Genomic DNA, 16,254 nt, shown 5'->3' with positions numbered 1-16,254 from the left:
AGACCTTTCTGGAGTCCCTGAGCTCCCTTGTCTCGTAGACGTCCTCTGAGCTGCCGTAGACATCCTCCTGCTGCGGACGATCTGGACTCCAGCTGATACGGACGTGCTGGACTCCAGCAGCAACAGCTTCTACTACTCGTCTCATCACTATCACCTCTCTCTCTCAACTCTATCTGTCTTTCCAGACCCAACTCGGTCGAGGCATGATGGCTGTCTAACATGAGTCTGGTCCTGCTGGAGGTTTCTGCCTGTTAAAAGGAAGTTTTTCCTCACCACTGTAACTAGCTAAATACTGTGATGTGCAATGCTCATGATGGATTAAGGTGGGGTCAGACTGAGTCTTACCCTGTCTTGATGTTGGGTCTCTGTTCATAATTTGACATAGAGTGGTCTAGACCTCCTGTTTGCGTCTTGAGAAAATGTTTGTTGTGATTTGGCGCTATACAAATAAAGATTGATTGATTGATTGATTGATATATCTCCTCCATATTACCAGATGGGACATGGGTAAAACTTTAAAATAAAAACACAGGTTGTGGGATTTTTTTTCAAACATGGTTTTCCGTTATCTTAAAAATGTGTATTATGCTGATTTATGTCAAAAAATGTTCCCCTCCTCAAAGTTTATTTTTACATAGACTATTTGATGCTAAACGCCATGATTGACAGCTCTGATAAATAAGGTTTAGTTTGGGCAAAATAAAGGAAAGTATTAGTAGTCACTGATGGTCGCTCTTTCATATATTTAATATTGAGGCAGACGGTTTTACAGTATTATCTTTTCTCTCCTGTCTGGGTGGAAGGAAGGGAGGAGACAGTATATAGCAAATACTCTGAATATACCTGCCTCTTTTTTTGTTTTTTGGGGCCAGTGTGTGGTATTTCTCACCCAGGCAGGAAATACTGCAAACTGCAGCCACCTCCTTGAAACTGAAAGTGACTGTTTGACAGTCTGACACACACACACCCTCCTAAAATCAAACCTACTGCATGTGTGGTTAATGGTTTCACTCACCTTGTCTCTCATATCTCATGTCCTCATGTGCTCCTACTGTAAGGTCATGTCTTAGATTTTTCAATAAAGCTTTATTGCATCATGTCAGAATACAGCTGTAATCAATGTGAAGCACTTCAGACGTCTGGGAGCAGCAGCTTGTATCTAATATAACATCTCATACAAAGTGTGAAATACAGTCCTCCTCCTCTGCCGTAGATTTGATTTATTCAGCTCTCAGACACACTCTGTGAAACCCCTCTCTGCCCTGCACGGTGCTGCACGAGCTGCTCTTTCAGCACACCGTGTTCCACATAGTCTGGAGTCAAACAAGGACACGGCGTCTGAGGAATAATTTAATACTACCTTAAATGTGTGATACAGCAGCGCGAGACAGGCTTTTAAAAAACACACAGCGTGGAGGTTTCAGTGGGTTTGTTGTTGGGATTCAACAGAAGAGATTTTCAGGTGTGAAAAATGTAGAAAAGTTCAGACTTTTGTTTCAGAAATTCCGCTACAATTTCCTCCGTGACACCTTAAAAACTACACTCACTCCCCAGGTCCTGTCCAATCCACTATGGAGGCGTTCAAGGGCTGTCGGAGATAAGGAAATTACTTGCAGGTGGAACGATAAATTGAAGAAAGTGCATAGAATTTACTGAATTTCAATCCCTGGGATAAATAAAGTATTTCTGATTCAAAAACCATGCTGTCCTCGATGCATCGATTAAAAAAACAACATAGACATATTTTTTTTATTGTGTATTAACTTTAACACTGTGAAACCATATACAATTTTTTTAATTATTTGTTTTACTTATCATCCCACTACGGAAGAGGATTAGGGTACGGAAGAGGATTAGAGCCACAAAAAAAAAAAAAAAAAAAAGGTCAAACATTTTTTTTTTAAATTATTATTCTGAGAGAAAAAGTCAGAATTCTGAGATTAAAGTCAGAATTCTGAGAATAAAGTCAGAATTCTGAGATTAAAGTCAGAATTCTGAGAATAAAGTCAGAATTTTGAGATTAAAGTCAGAATTCTGACTTTAATCTCAGAGTAATAATAATAAAAAAAAATTGGACTTTAATTTTTTTTTTTCAGTGGCCCTAATCCTCTTCCGTATACCACCCCACAACCACCTATTTTATTTTTATTTTTTACATATCTTACTAAGAATAAAAATGAATTTAAAATTGTCCATATTGTATATTTTAGATTAGTATATATTTTTAAATCTCCTACTATGCTTATTTAAGTTTTTCATACTTCACATAGATGTAAAGCTCTTTAATTTTTTTAGTTTCTATTTACTTGTTAAATCATATTTTAAAATTTGAATATATTTGTTTCTGTTCTTGTTTTGCAAATGTCTTCAGTTTTTTTATACTTATGATGTTTATAAATTTTGTGCCTCAATATTTTTTCTGCCCTTTTTTGATCTTCGCCCAAACAAGTAAAGAAACAAGCTTTATTTAAAAAAATATATTTACTAAAACTAAATCTCAAAATAAGCGTAACAACCACAGACTGTATAAAATATGGACGTAGTACCCGTGCCATCACCAGTCTGTTTCTGAAGCGCCGTTTTGAGGCCAGTCGGTGGAGGGAGCCATATTGCTGCTGTCGAGCGATTGTGACGTTAAGAGGCTGCCAACAGCTATAGTGTCAATCAAGTCAGCTGTGCCTCTCATATTGGAAGACTCGTAATCTCAATATCTTCGAAATTGCCGTGTTAGAAAAAAAATTCATCCATGTACAGTGTGTGCTGATCAAGAAATGAGCTATCCAGACTACACTCGTTTTTTGTTCCAGGCTGTAAACATGTTTCTTTCTGCTGTAAAGATTGTCTTCTTTGAGTTGGTGTGTATGTGGTTTCTGGTACTTCCGGAGCCAGCCTCAAGTGGACACTGGAGGAACTGCAGTTTTTAGCACTTCCGCATATTCTAAATCTTTTATCCCGTCTACTATTAGGCTTTTAAACTCAGACGGTAGTCTTTTAAGTCATTTCAAATAACATTGGTATTACTAGAGATTATATTGTCTTTTAATCGTTGTTTTATCTTACTGTTACTTATTTATTACATTCACTTATTGCTGTCCTCCACAGACCCTCTCGTCCCATGTAGAGACCCGGTGCTTGACTTGTGACTTGTAGTATGATGGATGTGTTGTAGATGTTAAATGTTGTATGGTAAATGAATTGCCCTTCTTGGAATCAATAAAGTTGTCTAAATCTGAATCTGAATCTGAATCCGGGGGGTGAAATTCAGCAACCCAGACAAAAGTACAGTCAAGTAAAGAAAAAAAAGTTGAGACTAGTAAAATAAAATAAGCAAAAATAAAAATGTTACAAATGGAATTTAGATAAATACAAATGTTACTAATGGATTCAATAGTAGTAATTAAAGGCAGTAAAAAAAAAAAAAAAGTTTCAGTAGTGACAGGTTGACATGGTGTGATTGTGGTTGGTAATGACAGATTAACAATAGGACAATGTAAAAAAAAAAAAATTTAGAGAAGCAGACGGGAGTACAGTACTTGAACGTCAAAACTGTTTTGGGATTATGGTGTTAAAAATTCCGAGCTTCCCATGGGTCCCTGAAGGCATCACAGTTGTGAGATCAGCTGATTTTTCACGCTGCCATTTTGTCCGGCAGAGGAGCGACCAGCCAGCCAGCCAGTCAGTCAGTCAGTCCGTGAAGAGAACCCACAGACCAGACTTTTTCTAGACAGCAGCACAGCACCGGACTGGACTTGTCTGTGACTACAAAAACCCCTCAACAGACGAGCCGGTAATGTGGTAGTCCTGGTCTGGGAGGAGACCACTGAGTGAGCCGCAGGTCCGTGAAGGGGACACACCGGAGCTCCGAGCTGTCATTTTGAACTTCTCCACCCGGCTCACAGACTCTCTTCCCCCGGCTAGCTTCTAAGGCTTCTCGGCGTCCTTCCACCCCCTGGAGGAAACCCCACCTGTCCGGGCTGTCATCCCCCCAGCATCATCTGAACACCTCCAGACAATGTCCTGCTCCTTCCTGAGTGACTTTTTACCCCCCTCACGTGGGTTTAAAACACACTTTTTGGTGTGAATTCCAGTGATAGCTTACCAAGCTAACAAGTTGACGTGGAGGAAGGAAGGAAGACAGGAAGAAGGGGGATTCTGAAGCTGTGATTTCACACGGATTACTCCTTTTTGTTGCCTAATCTGAGGGTGGAAATAACAACAAAACAAAAACCGTCCAGGTGACACAGGAACCAGCCAGTTAGCTATGTTTATTTGTAACCAGGAAGTCATTTCCAGTGTTTACAACTTCCAAAGTGGGACTCTTTCCTGGTTTGAGTGCTGCACAGGGAACATTAGCTAACACAGACTAGTGTTTTTTGTTTACTACATAGTTAGATTTAAAGTGTTGCCAAACAAAACAAATCAAATCTTGCTCTTTGGTTCACCTCTGCACAGGTTTGTCCACACACCTGGAGGATTTAAAGGCTCCCCTTCACAGTGCAGTCACCTTTATCTCATTGGTATTCCTCTATTTCAGCTGATTAAGGTAAAAAACTGAGAGAATTAAAAGCAGAGATGTCAGGCCAGTCTATCACGGATCGGATCGCAGCAGCCCAGCACAGCATGACTGGGTCTGCCATCAGCAAGGCTGTGTGCAAAGCCACCACACATGAAGTGAGCGGACCCAAGAAGAAACACCTTGACTGTGAGTGTCCTCCTCTCCTCCTTTCTGTCCCGTATTTCCCTTTCATGTGTTAAAAGCTGTGTGTGTGTTTGTCAGACAGGCAAGCTGCAGGGCTTCAGAGAGCAGACAGACCGGTCTGGTTCACATTCCATCAGCTGACAGTCAGGGAGAACCATCAGGAGGAGGAGAGGAGGAGGCAGAGGAGATGAAGATAGATGATCACGTGCAGGATGCAGAGAGTTATCCATGTATAATCAGTTCTGCTGTTTCATTGTGATGAATTCTTTTTGATCTGCAAATGCAAGGAAGAATGAAAAATATCCAGCCATGGTTGAGACGCTCAATTCCTCACTGGTGATGATTTAAAGCTCCTGTGAGGATGGCAGCGGCGGAGCCAGACAGTTTTGGCTTGGGTGGCCAAACTGGGGCACTGACTGTTGAAGGGGTGGCCAGGCGTGGAAAACTAACTTAAGAGCTTACCCCAAACCTAAGAGGGTTACTTCCAATAATCACATCTACTTTTAACTTCTTTTATAAAATAATTTTAAAAATATTACATTTTTGTAGATGTCTAACATTGACATTAAAAATGTAACGGTACAGAGTATCAACATTTAAATCTGCTGAACTCTTTAAGGACTCAAAATGAGGATGATTGTCCAAAGTCAAAGCATCAACAAAATTAATATTCAAATGCAAAGAAACTAGTTTCTTGCTTGTTGAAACACATTTACACAATAGCTGATTTCAATATAAGTAATTCCTCTGACATGGCAAATAGCCAATCATGTTTGAGAATTTCAGGGTGGCCAATCAGTTTTCAGAGGTGGCCATGGCCACCCCTGGCCACCCCCTGGCTCCGCCACTGGAGGATGGATTTGCTGCCTCGGTGCAGAAGGCTGGACCTCTTACCTCAGCTGATTTTATTGTGTTTTCTAACCAAGCGGTCTAAAAATATGAGTCCAATGCGGAAGTGTTAAAAACTGCAGTTCAACGAGGATCCACTTGAGGCTGGCTCCGGAAGTACCGGAGGTCCCATACACATGAATGGGAAAAAGCCGATCTTTACAGCAGAAATAAACGTGTTTACAGCCTGGTACAAAAGACGAGTGTAGTCTGGATAGCTCATTTCTCGATGTCCTCTCACTGTGAAGGGGGGTGAATTTTTTTCTAACGTGGAAATTTCAAAGATATTGAGATTACTAGTCTTCCAATGAGAGGCACAGCTGACTGCAGGAACACTGTAGCTGTTGGCTAGGAGGCTCAAAGCCCGCCTCTTTACGTCACAATCGCTTGACAGAAGCAATATGGCTGCCGCCGCCGGTTGGCCTCAAAACAGCGCTTCAGAAACAGACGGTTGACGTCACGGATACTACGTCCATATTTTATACAGTCTGTGGTTTTCTAACACAAAATCTCACTCTGCTTTATTTTAGCACTGAAAAGTCAGAAAAATGTTAAAAAGGCTATTTTGGTAGCATGCAGTTAATCGGTTTCGTCTGACACCTACCCTCCCAAGTAGTTTTGGATAGAGCCGGGCGATATTGAAAATGGTGTTATCACGATAAATATTATATCGTTGTTTAATTTTAATTTAAAGTCAGATTTTTGCTCCTGAGTGAACGTTGAAGAAACCAGACAGTTTGTTAGCTTGTGTCTGGATTTAGTTCTCTGATCAGCTTCTTGAATGCCTCATTTTTGACAGTCTTAACAGGAAGCAGGTGTTTGGTGAAAGATGAGATTTTAGTGAAGTTTTTGTTTGTAGATTATATTTTTTCTTTAATGTTAGATGGCAGCTAGCGTATAAGGCTTATTAGCCTACAGTGGTTGGGGGCTGTAATTATTGCTTTAAATATATCCCATTTTTATGGAACATTGTTTCATTATCGCCCAGCCCTGCTTTCAATTCTTCAGTGATCTATATCTACACTGGCGACAATTTAAAGCTTCTGTGAGGATGGATTTGCTGCCCCTGTGCAGAAAGAGGGACCTGTTACCTCAGCTGATTTTGTCCCATAGTCACCCTATTTTCGGCGGTTGAACCATAGACTGTATAAATAATGGACGTAGTATCCGTGACGTCACCCATCTGTTCCTGAGCGCTGTCTTGAAGCCAATCGACGGCGGCAGCCATATTGGAAATGCGGAACTCAACCAGGGGGAGTGTGACGTAAAGGGGCGGAGTTTGAGCCCCCTAGCCAACAGCTATGTGTTCCAGTCAGGAAGTCAAGTCAGTCATGTCCTTATTTGGGCAAAAACTTGTAATCTTAATATCTTCTGAACGGTTGCGTTTGAAAAAAATTTGCCTCCATACAGTGTGTGCTGTTAGAGAAATTAGCTACGTAGAGCCAAGCTGTTTTTTGAACCAGGCTGTAAACATGTTTATTAATGCTGTAAAGATCGTCTTTTTTGAATTGGTGTGTATGTGGTTTCCTGTGTTTCTGCAGCCAGCCTCAAGCCGATTCTCGATGAACTGCAGTTTATAACACTTCCGCATGGGCTTCATAGTTTGAGACCGGAGGTGGCCGCTTGATCGGCACACACTGTATGCAGGGTGAATTTTTTTTCTAATGCGGCGGTTCCGAAGATATCAATATTACAAGTTTTGCCCCTTTAAGGACATGACTGACTTGACTGACAGGCGGGCACTCCGTAGCTGTTGGCTAGGAGGCTCAAAGTCCGCCCCTTTACCTCACACTACCTCGACAGAAGTTAAGTTGAGTTCAACATTTCAAATATTGCTCCTGCCGACGATTACATACTACATCCATTTATTATACCGTCTGTGGTTTCATCTCACACTTACTCCTGCAAGTGTTTTTTTTTTTCAAAACGCAGCAATTTCGAAGATGATAAACTTACGAGTTTTGCCCAAATAAGGACATGGATGGATGACTTTGATTGACAGGCGGGCACACTGTAGCTGTTAGTAAATGATAAAGCAGATGTTGATTAACTTCATTCATCCCTTTATCCAATAACCTTCAGAAAGTGTCAGCAAGGGTCAAGGAAGTGTCAGTGTTTTGTTATGTTACTGCATGAAAACTGATGTTGATTCAATTTCATCATGTAAGGTTGTGTGTGGGTTTTATTCCTGAGTTTTTTTCTCCTCTGATGTCAGCACTTGTGTAATTACATGTCTCATTCCATTTATAACCCTATTTTCAGCACTTCATTACTTTTTTATTGACGCAGTCTTCCAAAGACAGAAAGAACTCTGTATTTCTTTGTCAGGTGAAGCCACAAACTTTTATTATTTTACTTTTTAGACAAGTCGTGACTCCCATCAAAAGCATTGTGTTTTGGGGGGCCTGGCAGGTTCCTGTTGTACACACTTCACACACACACAGATAACAAAACAAGTGACAGAAACTGCTGAAAACAGGTATTTCATCAGACCTGCAGCACAGCCAGGACACAGTGTGCTCACCTTGTTTCCAAAGAAGAGACAAAAAAGATGAGTTTCACACCCCAAAAAATAACAACACATCTCATCTCTTTTTGGCTTTGTTGGGCGAATATCTCACACAACAACAAATAACGTCAGCAAAAGCAAACACAGCAACTTCTGGTATCCGAGCCTCTGATGGTATTTCATTTGGCAGTTGAATCCTGGTTGTCGTTTCACATTAACTTTGGTAATAAAGCACACATTAAAAAACCCTGAAAATTGCCAGCTCAGCCAGCTGAGGATGAATTGAGTCATGTTGAGGGTGTTGGTGATGCGAGGGGGGTCGACACAAAAGGCAGAGTGAGTGTACGTTCATTAAAAGATGTGAGTCAATCAAGGCCATGTGCGTAGAAAGCTTGTGTCAGATGTTACCGGGGACAAAATGTGCTGCCGCTCTCTTTCTGGGAATCGGCCTTTTGTCGGCGCGCGGATGCACATGTTGGGATCGATGCTTTGGGCTCAGCTGCCTCGCATCCGTCAACTCCTCCTCACTCACAAGACTCAGCTGCTGACGCTCGGCTAGAGTCATGCATTGTCTCCGCTCCTTTTTGTGAACTTGGACAGACCTTTTCAGCCAATACGCCGTGTCGAGCTTGATCATTGTTGGATATTGATTTCTCCGTGGGAGCGACGACCTCGGTGCCACGGGTGGGGGTGGTGGGGGGGGAGTCAGTGAGTGCCACACTGTCCTCTTTATTTGTTCCTTTTTGATGAAGGTAACATCCGGTTTCGTCAGGCTGTCGGGTTCATTGTGCGGTCTCTCTGTATTGTATAATAAAGCTGCCTGGCTGGCAGAAAGGAATAAGAGGCAGGTTATAGGTGAGGTCGTCATTCAGTCAGGCAGGTAGTCAATTTGTGAGTCGGTTAGCAGGCTGGGGAGGCTGGCAGGCAGCATGTCCGATCATTACTCAGTCAACCAGCCAGCCGCCTCATCCAAATTTCCCAGTAGTGTAATGAACACAAGCAGCCAGGTGAGGTGTGTGCCAGTCAATCCATCTGCTTTATTCATACTGAACAGTAGAATGATCTGATCGAAGACGTATAAGAGGTGCGAATGTACCAGACTCTGACTGATATTGGATTCTTGAGGCCGATACTAATTCAGATGGGGCATCATAAACATGAGGGGAAGATATAGATGTTTGTAGCTGGAAGAAATGTGACTTCTTCTGTGTGTGCGGTTAGTGAGGACTACATTGCAGAGGACTACTGTACAGTAGACGATGTAATATGAAACCGGATCCATAGCTTCCAGTAATAATATTATATCATGATTCTGCGATACTTGATAAATGTAAGACAATCCTATCAGAGTTGTCACGATACCAGAGTTTTGAACTTTGACATGATACCAGGAAACATCTCACAATATCAATACTTGTTCAATACTATTTGACCCACTGTTAGTAGCAATGAGAAGCCAAATTAGAGCTGGGCGATATTGAAAATGAAGTTTTCACAATAAATGTTTTCATATCAGTTGATTTCGAGAATTATCACAATGAATATTGTATGATTATTTAATTCAAATTTAAAGGCAGATTTTGGGTCCTTTTTAAAGAAAATTTAAAGTGATATTTTGGGGCTTTTTGCCTTTATTTGATAGGACAGCTGAAGATGGACAGAAAATGTGGGGAGTAGAGTGGGGGAAAACATGCAGGGAATAGTCGACTGGTCAGGAGTGGAACCGGCAACCTCTGCGGCGAGGACTATAACCTCTGTATATGGATTCTTGTTTCTGAGTCAAAGTTGAAGACGGTTTGTTAGCTTGTATCTGGATTTAGTTTTCTGATAAGCTTCTTGAATCCATCATTTTTGACGGTGCAAACAGGAAGCAGGTCTTTAGTTTAAGATACGTTTTTTGTGAAGGATTAGTTTGTAGAATCTTATTTTTCTCAGATTTAGGTTATTTGCATAATTTGATTTGAATTTACAACAGAGATATATCAAATTTGATTCTGTGTATCAGTTTATAGAGTATTGTTTTGAGCGGCTGTGGCTCAGTGGGTAGAGTCGGTCGTCTATCAATTGGAAGGTTGGCGGTTCGATCCCAACTCCGGCAGTCACATGCCGAAGTGTCCTTGAGCAAGGCACTGAACCCCAAATTGCTCCCTCTGTTCAGAGGTGTGTGAATGTGTACGAATGAGATTGGCTAACACTGATGGTCCCTCACTACATAGCAGCCCCTACCATCAGTGAGTGAATGGGTGAATGTGACGAGTAGTGTAAAAGAGCTTTGAGTGGTCACAAAAGACTAGAAAAGCGCTATATAAGTACAAGTCCATTTACCATTTATCATTTGAGTTGTCCACTCACCTTTAAGATTACTAAGGGTTACTGGTGGTGAGTATAACCCATTAACATTTTGAGCAGATCTCATAGACTGGATAAATAATGGACGTAGTATCCGTGACGTAACCCATCTGTTTCTGAAGCACTGTTTTGAAGCCAATCAGCGGCGGCAGCCATATTGGAAACGTTGAACTCAACATAACTGCTGTCGAGCGATTGTGAGGTAAAGAGGCGGGCTTTGAGCCTCCTAGCCAACAGCCAGACTAAACTAGTTTTTTGTACCAGGTTGTAAACATATTTATTTCTGCTGTAAAGATCGTCTTCTTTGAATTGGTGTGTATGTGGTTTCCGGTACTTCCGTAGCCAGCCTCAAGTGGACACTCGATGAACTGCAGTTTTTAACACTTCTGCATTGGCTTCAATCCTCGCGGCCGGCCGGAGGTTGCCGCTTGGCAGATCCAGATCATGGTCCAAGCTCATGAACCAGAGTTAATATTGATAGAAATTGTAACACAGGTGCAAAGTGGACGGTAAAGTCACCTCAACCTCTTCAGCTGGAAAAAATGCAGTTATGAAAGAAACACATTTTTCGGAGGTTCTAAAAGACTGCATCAGCGGCCTTGGCAGACATCTGTACTCTCACTAGTTCCCTTCTAGTTCTAACAAGGTTTTGAAATCAGCACACACACGCTGAGTTTCCTAATAACTGACATAGTTTACAGCAGCTTGTTTGAGTGCTAATGTGTGTATTTGGGCAAATATGATGAAGGGAAGTGAAAGTTGCCAACCAAGACACATTTAGACACAAGTCAAGCCGGGGCCAAGAATCAGTCCATGTTGGCACAACGTGGATACATCTGGAGACAAGATGCTACAGGTTTGGACACAATCTAGGACAGCAAGGGGGCATTTGGCAGCAGCTGAGAGCCAGATAGCTGATGTGTGAGTCAGTTAATAAGTCCACTGTGTAGAGGATTGTAGTCCTGTGGAGCTGCTTGTCAATATTAAAAGAAAAACCTAAAGATACCTGATGTTAAAAGGAAAGTGGTGTTGTTTTTTTCCAAAAGAGAGGCCCCCTGCTAACCTTTCCAGACAGACAAAAACACACACACAACCATTTCCCTTGCTCTCCCCTTGGCACAATTTCACCACAAGCAGCTGTGACTGTCTGACGGCAAGCTGTGAATGATCTCACCGGCATATTTGCATCTAGACCCAATAACCGAATAACCCTGGGAGAGGCCTTTCAGTGATGCCGGCCAGCAGTGAGTGTGCTCGGGGTTCGGAGGGGTCCGCTGTTAGCTTGAGCAGCCGTGACATTCACGCACCGCTGGCGAAAATAAGAGCCGTTTTAAAGCCATTTAGTGTCGCGATTGGGACTGTCCACCTCAATTAACCCTGGCTTTCAGAGTCGACGGCAAATATGACGAGTCCTTCCCATCGGCTCTGCAAAAAGCTTCTCTATTTATGGAAATTAGCATCATAAAAATCAATGAGGGATGGGTACGAATGTGTTGAATATGCCTGTGCGTGCTTGCAGTCTGCAGGTTGTCGAGGTGTGAGTTATCGTGTGTTTAATCCGGCAGCTGACTGATCGGCGTCGCAAACAGACGCTGCACACTCTGGAGGCCACTTCTCTCCTCTGTGGCGTCATTGAAACACTCATTGTTTCACCGTCTTGCAGCTTTTTTTTTTTTTAGAAAAGTTGTGACATTCAATCTTGAATGTATGTAGTTCCCTCCCATTCACCGGCACTCTGTTGTCATGGCAGCAAACCAGCAAATTGGCTTGTGTTAAATGGTCTCTCTTTGACAGGGGAAGCTTGATGGTGAAATCAGCTGCATTCTCAGTGATGTTTATGCAGCTGAAGTGTGTGTTTGTTGAGTGTCAGTGGAAGGGGTGAATCCAACTGTAATGAAGCTTCCAAAGGATCCAGGTAATGGAATATGTAACCGTGTAAGTCATTACATAGCTGTGCTGAATACCTGATTCTAATTGGTCAATTACGGCATTCCACGGTTTACTATTTCCGTTTAGCTAAAGAACAGAAGAGCAGACACTCTGTAAGTTTGACTCTCATATCAGTGCAGACAGAAGTCTGGGTAATGACATGTCAGTTTGTTCACTGTTGGGGTAAATGAGATATAACAGAGGAGAAAAGAGAGGGAAAACGACAGAGAAAGAGAGGCTAAAAGACAAAAATGCTGTAGGCCACAATCATAGAGTGTAGAAATAATGGATGTAGTATCCTGGTGTCACCCATCTGTTTCGAAAGCGCTGCTTTGAAGCCAATCGTCCATATTTGGGGCCCTATTGGAAATGTTAAACTTAACATAACTGCTGTTGAGTGAGTGTGACGTAAAGAGGCGGGGTTTGAGCCTCCTAGCCAACAGCTACAGTGTTCCTGCCTGTCAATCAAGTCAGCTGTGCCTCTCATAATGGAAAACTCGTAATCTTAATACCTTCGAAATTGCCGCGTTATGGAAAAATTCACCCCTACACAGTGTTTGCCGATTGAGAAATTAGCTATCCAGACTACACTCGTTTTTTGTACCAGGTTGTAAACATGTTTATTTCTGCTGTAAAGATCGACTTTTTTGAATTGGTGTGTATGTGGTTTCCTGTACGTCCGGAGCCAGCCACAAGTGGACACTCGATGAACTGCAGTTTTTAACACTTCTGCATTGGCTTCAATTCTCGCGGCTGAAAATTGAAAGATCAGAGATTGAGTAAACACCAAATGAAACAAGGTGTGGGATACCAAGGATGCTGAAAGGCTCATGAATGGAAGAGAAAATTATAAGGATGAGGCAGAAAACCTCCACCGTCTACCCCAGGGATTAAACCACCCCTTTCTGTAGGGCTGGGCGACATTGCCTTAAAGAAACAGCTTTGTTTGTTCACACCATACTTGTTTACTGAATGCGATCAATTTCTATTTTGCTAAAACAAAAACTACAGATGACAAAGAAGACCAAAAACAAGTTGAAGCACCTGTGTGGTCGTCAGGAGAGTTAGCTGTCCGGAGGCAGAGCCCAATCGTCGTTGATGAAATGCGCCTTGGATGTGTGCAGTTTTACAGATGAGAAAGGGCAACTTCAGCAAAATACTTGCGGCTTAGTAGCACATACCAGGGGTGGATTGTTCTAAGTATGTGGATAATCCCGGGCTATTCCACTGTATATACGGGCACTACATCTTTAGCCATGTGCAGCAAGACTAATGGCTCTGGAACTTGTACCTTTCTTGTCACACGCCTTGCAATGGGAAGATGATCCTGCTAGATCCTGTCAGGTGCTTTTTAGCTGGTGTTTTTGGGCTGTAGGGGTCTTGTGCATCTCATAGTGAGACATATTTCTCCTGCTCGGCTGCTTGCCTCATGTTGACATAAATTAGTCGTGCTGCTGCTTTTAATTGCAACAGCTTTTGAATAAAATTTGCAGTGGACTGTGGCTTCTTTGAGATCTGACGATGCAAACCCTGAACCAGTTACAAACGACTGATGAGACTGGCTTTTTTTTAGGAAGCAGGCATGTTGTTGTGTGTGTATTTGTAAAAAATAAAAAAAGGGTGTGAGCTATGAGAGGCCAAGAGGATCAGCGGAGGACATTGAAGAAGAAGATTGATATTAAAAAAGTAACAATAAAAGGGTTTTATCGCCCAGCCCTACCTTCCACCTTCTCTCACTACACTAATAGTCCTCAGTGTGCAGGTTACTGTTTCAGGATCCTCAACATTAGACTCCCATTCCACTACAACCTCTCATCCCTGTATGTTACTCCCTTACAGAAACACTCCGGGAAGATTAACTTTGTTCACTTGCCAGTTCGCAGATTAACCAAATACGTTGTTGGAATTTCTCCAGCACTAAACCTCGTCCAGCAATTAGCACCTAGACGTCACATGAGAAGGAGGCAACATGTCATTGCAGTCACATAAACTGAGGTGTGAATGAGCTGTTGTAAGTGGCAGACGGTGAAAGTCGTACCCCGGCCCCACTTTGGCTTTGTTCAGAGACGGTCGATAAAGCTTGATGTGCTGTTGATGGCCTTCTTCACGCCTCCTCCGAACCATCTGTCTTCTCTGCTTTTCGTTGTGTTCAAATGAGAGGATGAGAGCTTTGAGGAAATCGACTGTGGCTGGTTGATTCAGAAAATAAGAACCCCTGAGACAACCTTTTCCTGTTGCACTTTATATCCAGCTGACAGACATAAGACCGGTTATGTATATCTATATGGTGCTTGACCCAAATGGACCCAAGCAAGAGAGTTGACCACACTGGTTACAAGCTTCAAAGGGTTTCAGGAAGACGTGGTGAAGGTGTCAGCTTGTTTTAAAAGAGGTTTCCTGAGTGGTTGGAAAGCATCCCAAAACCCCGTCCCTAAAAATGTTTTCCACCACCTTGAACAAGCATGAATACACCTTGAGTCATAATTGGCAAGGGGCAGGTTCTTCCTAAGGTGTAACTGAGGACAACCTGCTTAAACATGTGGGTAGTTATCACCATTTAAAGAATTGTTACATCTTTTTGCTTCCCCTTGGAGTGGACCGCTTTGTGAAAGCAGAAAACACCTCAGTTGGTGGGTTGATATGCGGCACTCATAAGTATTTGTAGGCATACTTCGCCCTTTTAGATGCAGCAGCTTTTGAAAAATGAAACCCAAATGCCAAAAGTCGGCTTGAAGAAGGAGCTCGAGTTCAATCTGTCTGTCCGGTTTCAGCCTTCACATTAAAGTCCTTTTATCACCCCACAATGATTCGCTCTTATTTGAAGTATCAGAAAGTCTCGACCTTTGACCCCTCAGAAGACAGGAACAAGTGGAAAGAGAACTCCCCTGAAAGGCACACCAAAGAAAACCATAGATACACGTTTATTGTGTCTCTGGTGGGCGGTATAGCTTCTCGTAGAGTTGCCCTGGTGTTGCGTCATTACATCGAAACTTTTTGTTGCCAGGAACCGTTTGGCATATTTTTAACCTTCCTCTGGATGTTTATTTTAGCTGTTGCTTAGATGCTCTGTCAGTGGGAGACACTTGAAAAACTTAACACTTAGATTTTAGCATATTTTTCAAAACACTGTCCAGGGTGTCTGGGTCTAAAGGTTGTTATTTCAGGGTTTGCTGATCTCCCTTGTTGAAGGAGTCTCTCATAACAAAGGGACAAACTTAAAGTGACATTAAATATGGTCAAATATGGATGCACCAGCAGTCCTGTCAATATCACATTGGGTTGCTGCTGAAAGGAGATGTAATCGCATGTTTAATGCAAATAAGAATGCAGGCATGTAACGGAAAGATATGCACACCCTCACAGCTATGCAAAATCTTGAGCTAAATGAATAATTAACCAAAAGACCAAACATTATGTAAAAATAAATGAATCGATTAATAAAAAAGTGGAATTAAAAAACAAAATGATAATAATAATAATAACAAATAAATATATTGAAAGTACATAAACCATAACTGTAGTAATAATAATTAAAGATGGTACAAAATATAAAAAAGGGAAATAGTTCAGTGTGCAAGTAACAAATTGAATAAGTATGAATAGAAATAATAATAAAAATTATTATTATTATTGCCATTATTATAATAATAGTGTTAATACTTATAGATAAATACATTTAAAGGAGATATGTATTTTTTATTAATTTTTAAAAAGTATAATGATAGCAACAAGAACAAAAAATAAATAAATAAGAATAAAAAAAAGGGAAATAGTTATGTGTGCAAGTAACAAATTTAGTAAGTAAAAATAGATACAATAATAGTAATAATAATAATTATTATTATTACCATTATTAAAATAATAGCAATGTTAATTCTAA

The 16,254-nt window shown here is 41.5% G+C and overlaps 1 protein-coding gene across 2 annotated transcripts in view; it reads left to right on the top strand.

The window, feature by feature from the left end:
* The first annotated feature begins 3,644 nt into the window (after positions 1-3,644).
* si:ch211-200p22.4 (phosphatidylinositol-binding clathrin assembly protein) overlaps positions 3,645-16,254 on the top strand; it is a 146,085-nt gene continuing 133,475 nt past the window's right edge. The window contains exon 1 of one of the 2 annotated variants that reach the window (XM_034676580.1): positions 3,645-4,702. In XM_034676580.1, the coding sequence (XP_034532471.1) occupies positions 4,573-4,702 (130 nt within the window). In that variant the 5' untranslated portion in view covers positions 3,645-4,572. The remainder of the gene's footprint in view (positions 4,703-16,254) is intronic. The other variant, XM_034676581.1, reaches the window with a different exon arrangement.

Source organism: Notolabrus celidotus, chromosome 23 (assembly GCF_009762535.1).
Source record: "Notolabrus celidotus isolate fNotCel1 chromosome 23, fNotCel1.pri, whole genome shotgun sequence".
In the NCBI taxonomy this organism is placed as follows: Eukaryota; Metazoa; Chordata; class Actinopteri; order Labriformes; family Labridae; genus Notolabrus; species Notolabrus celidotus.
Note: the sequence above shows the minus strand (reverse complement) of the source record. Positions and strands in the feature narration are given on the sequence as shown.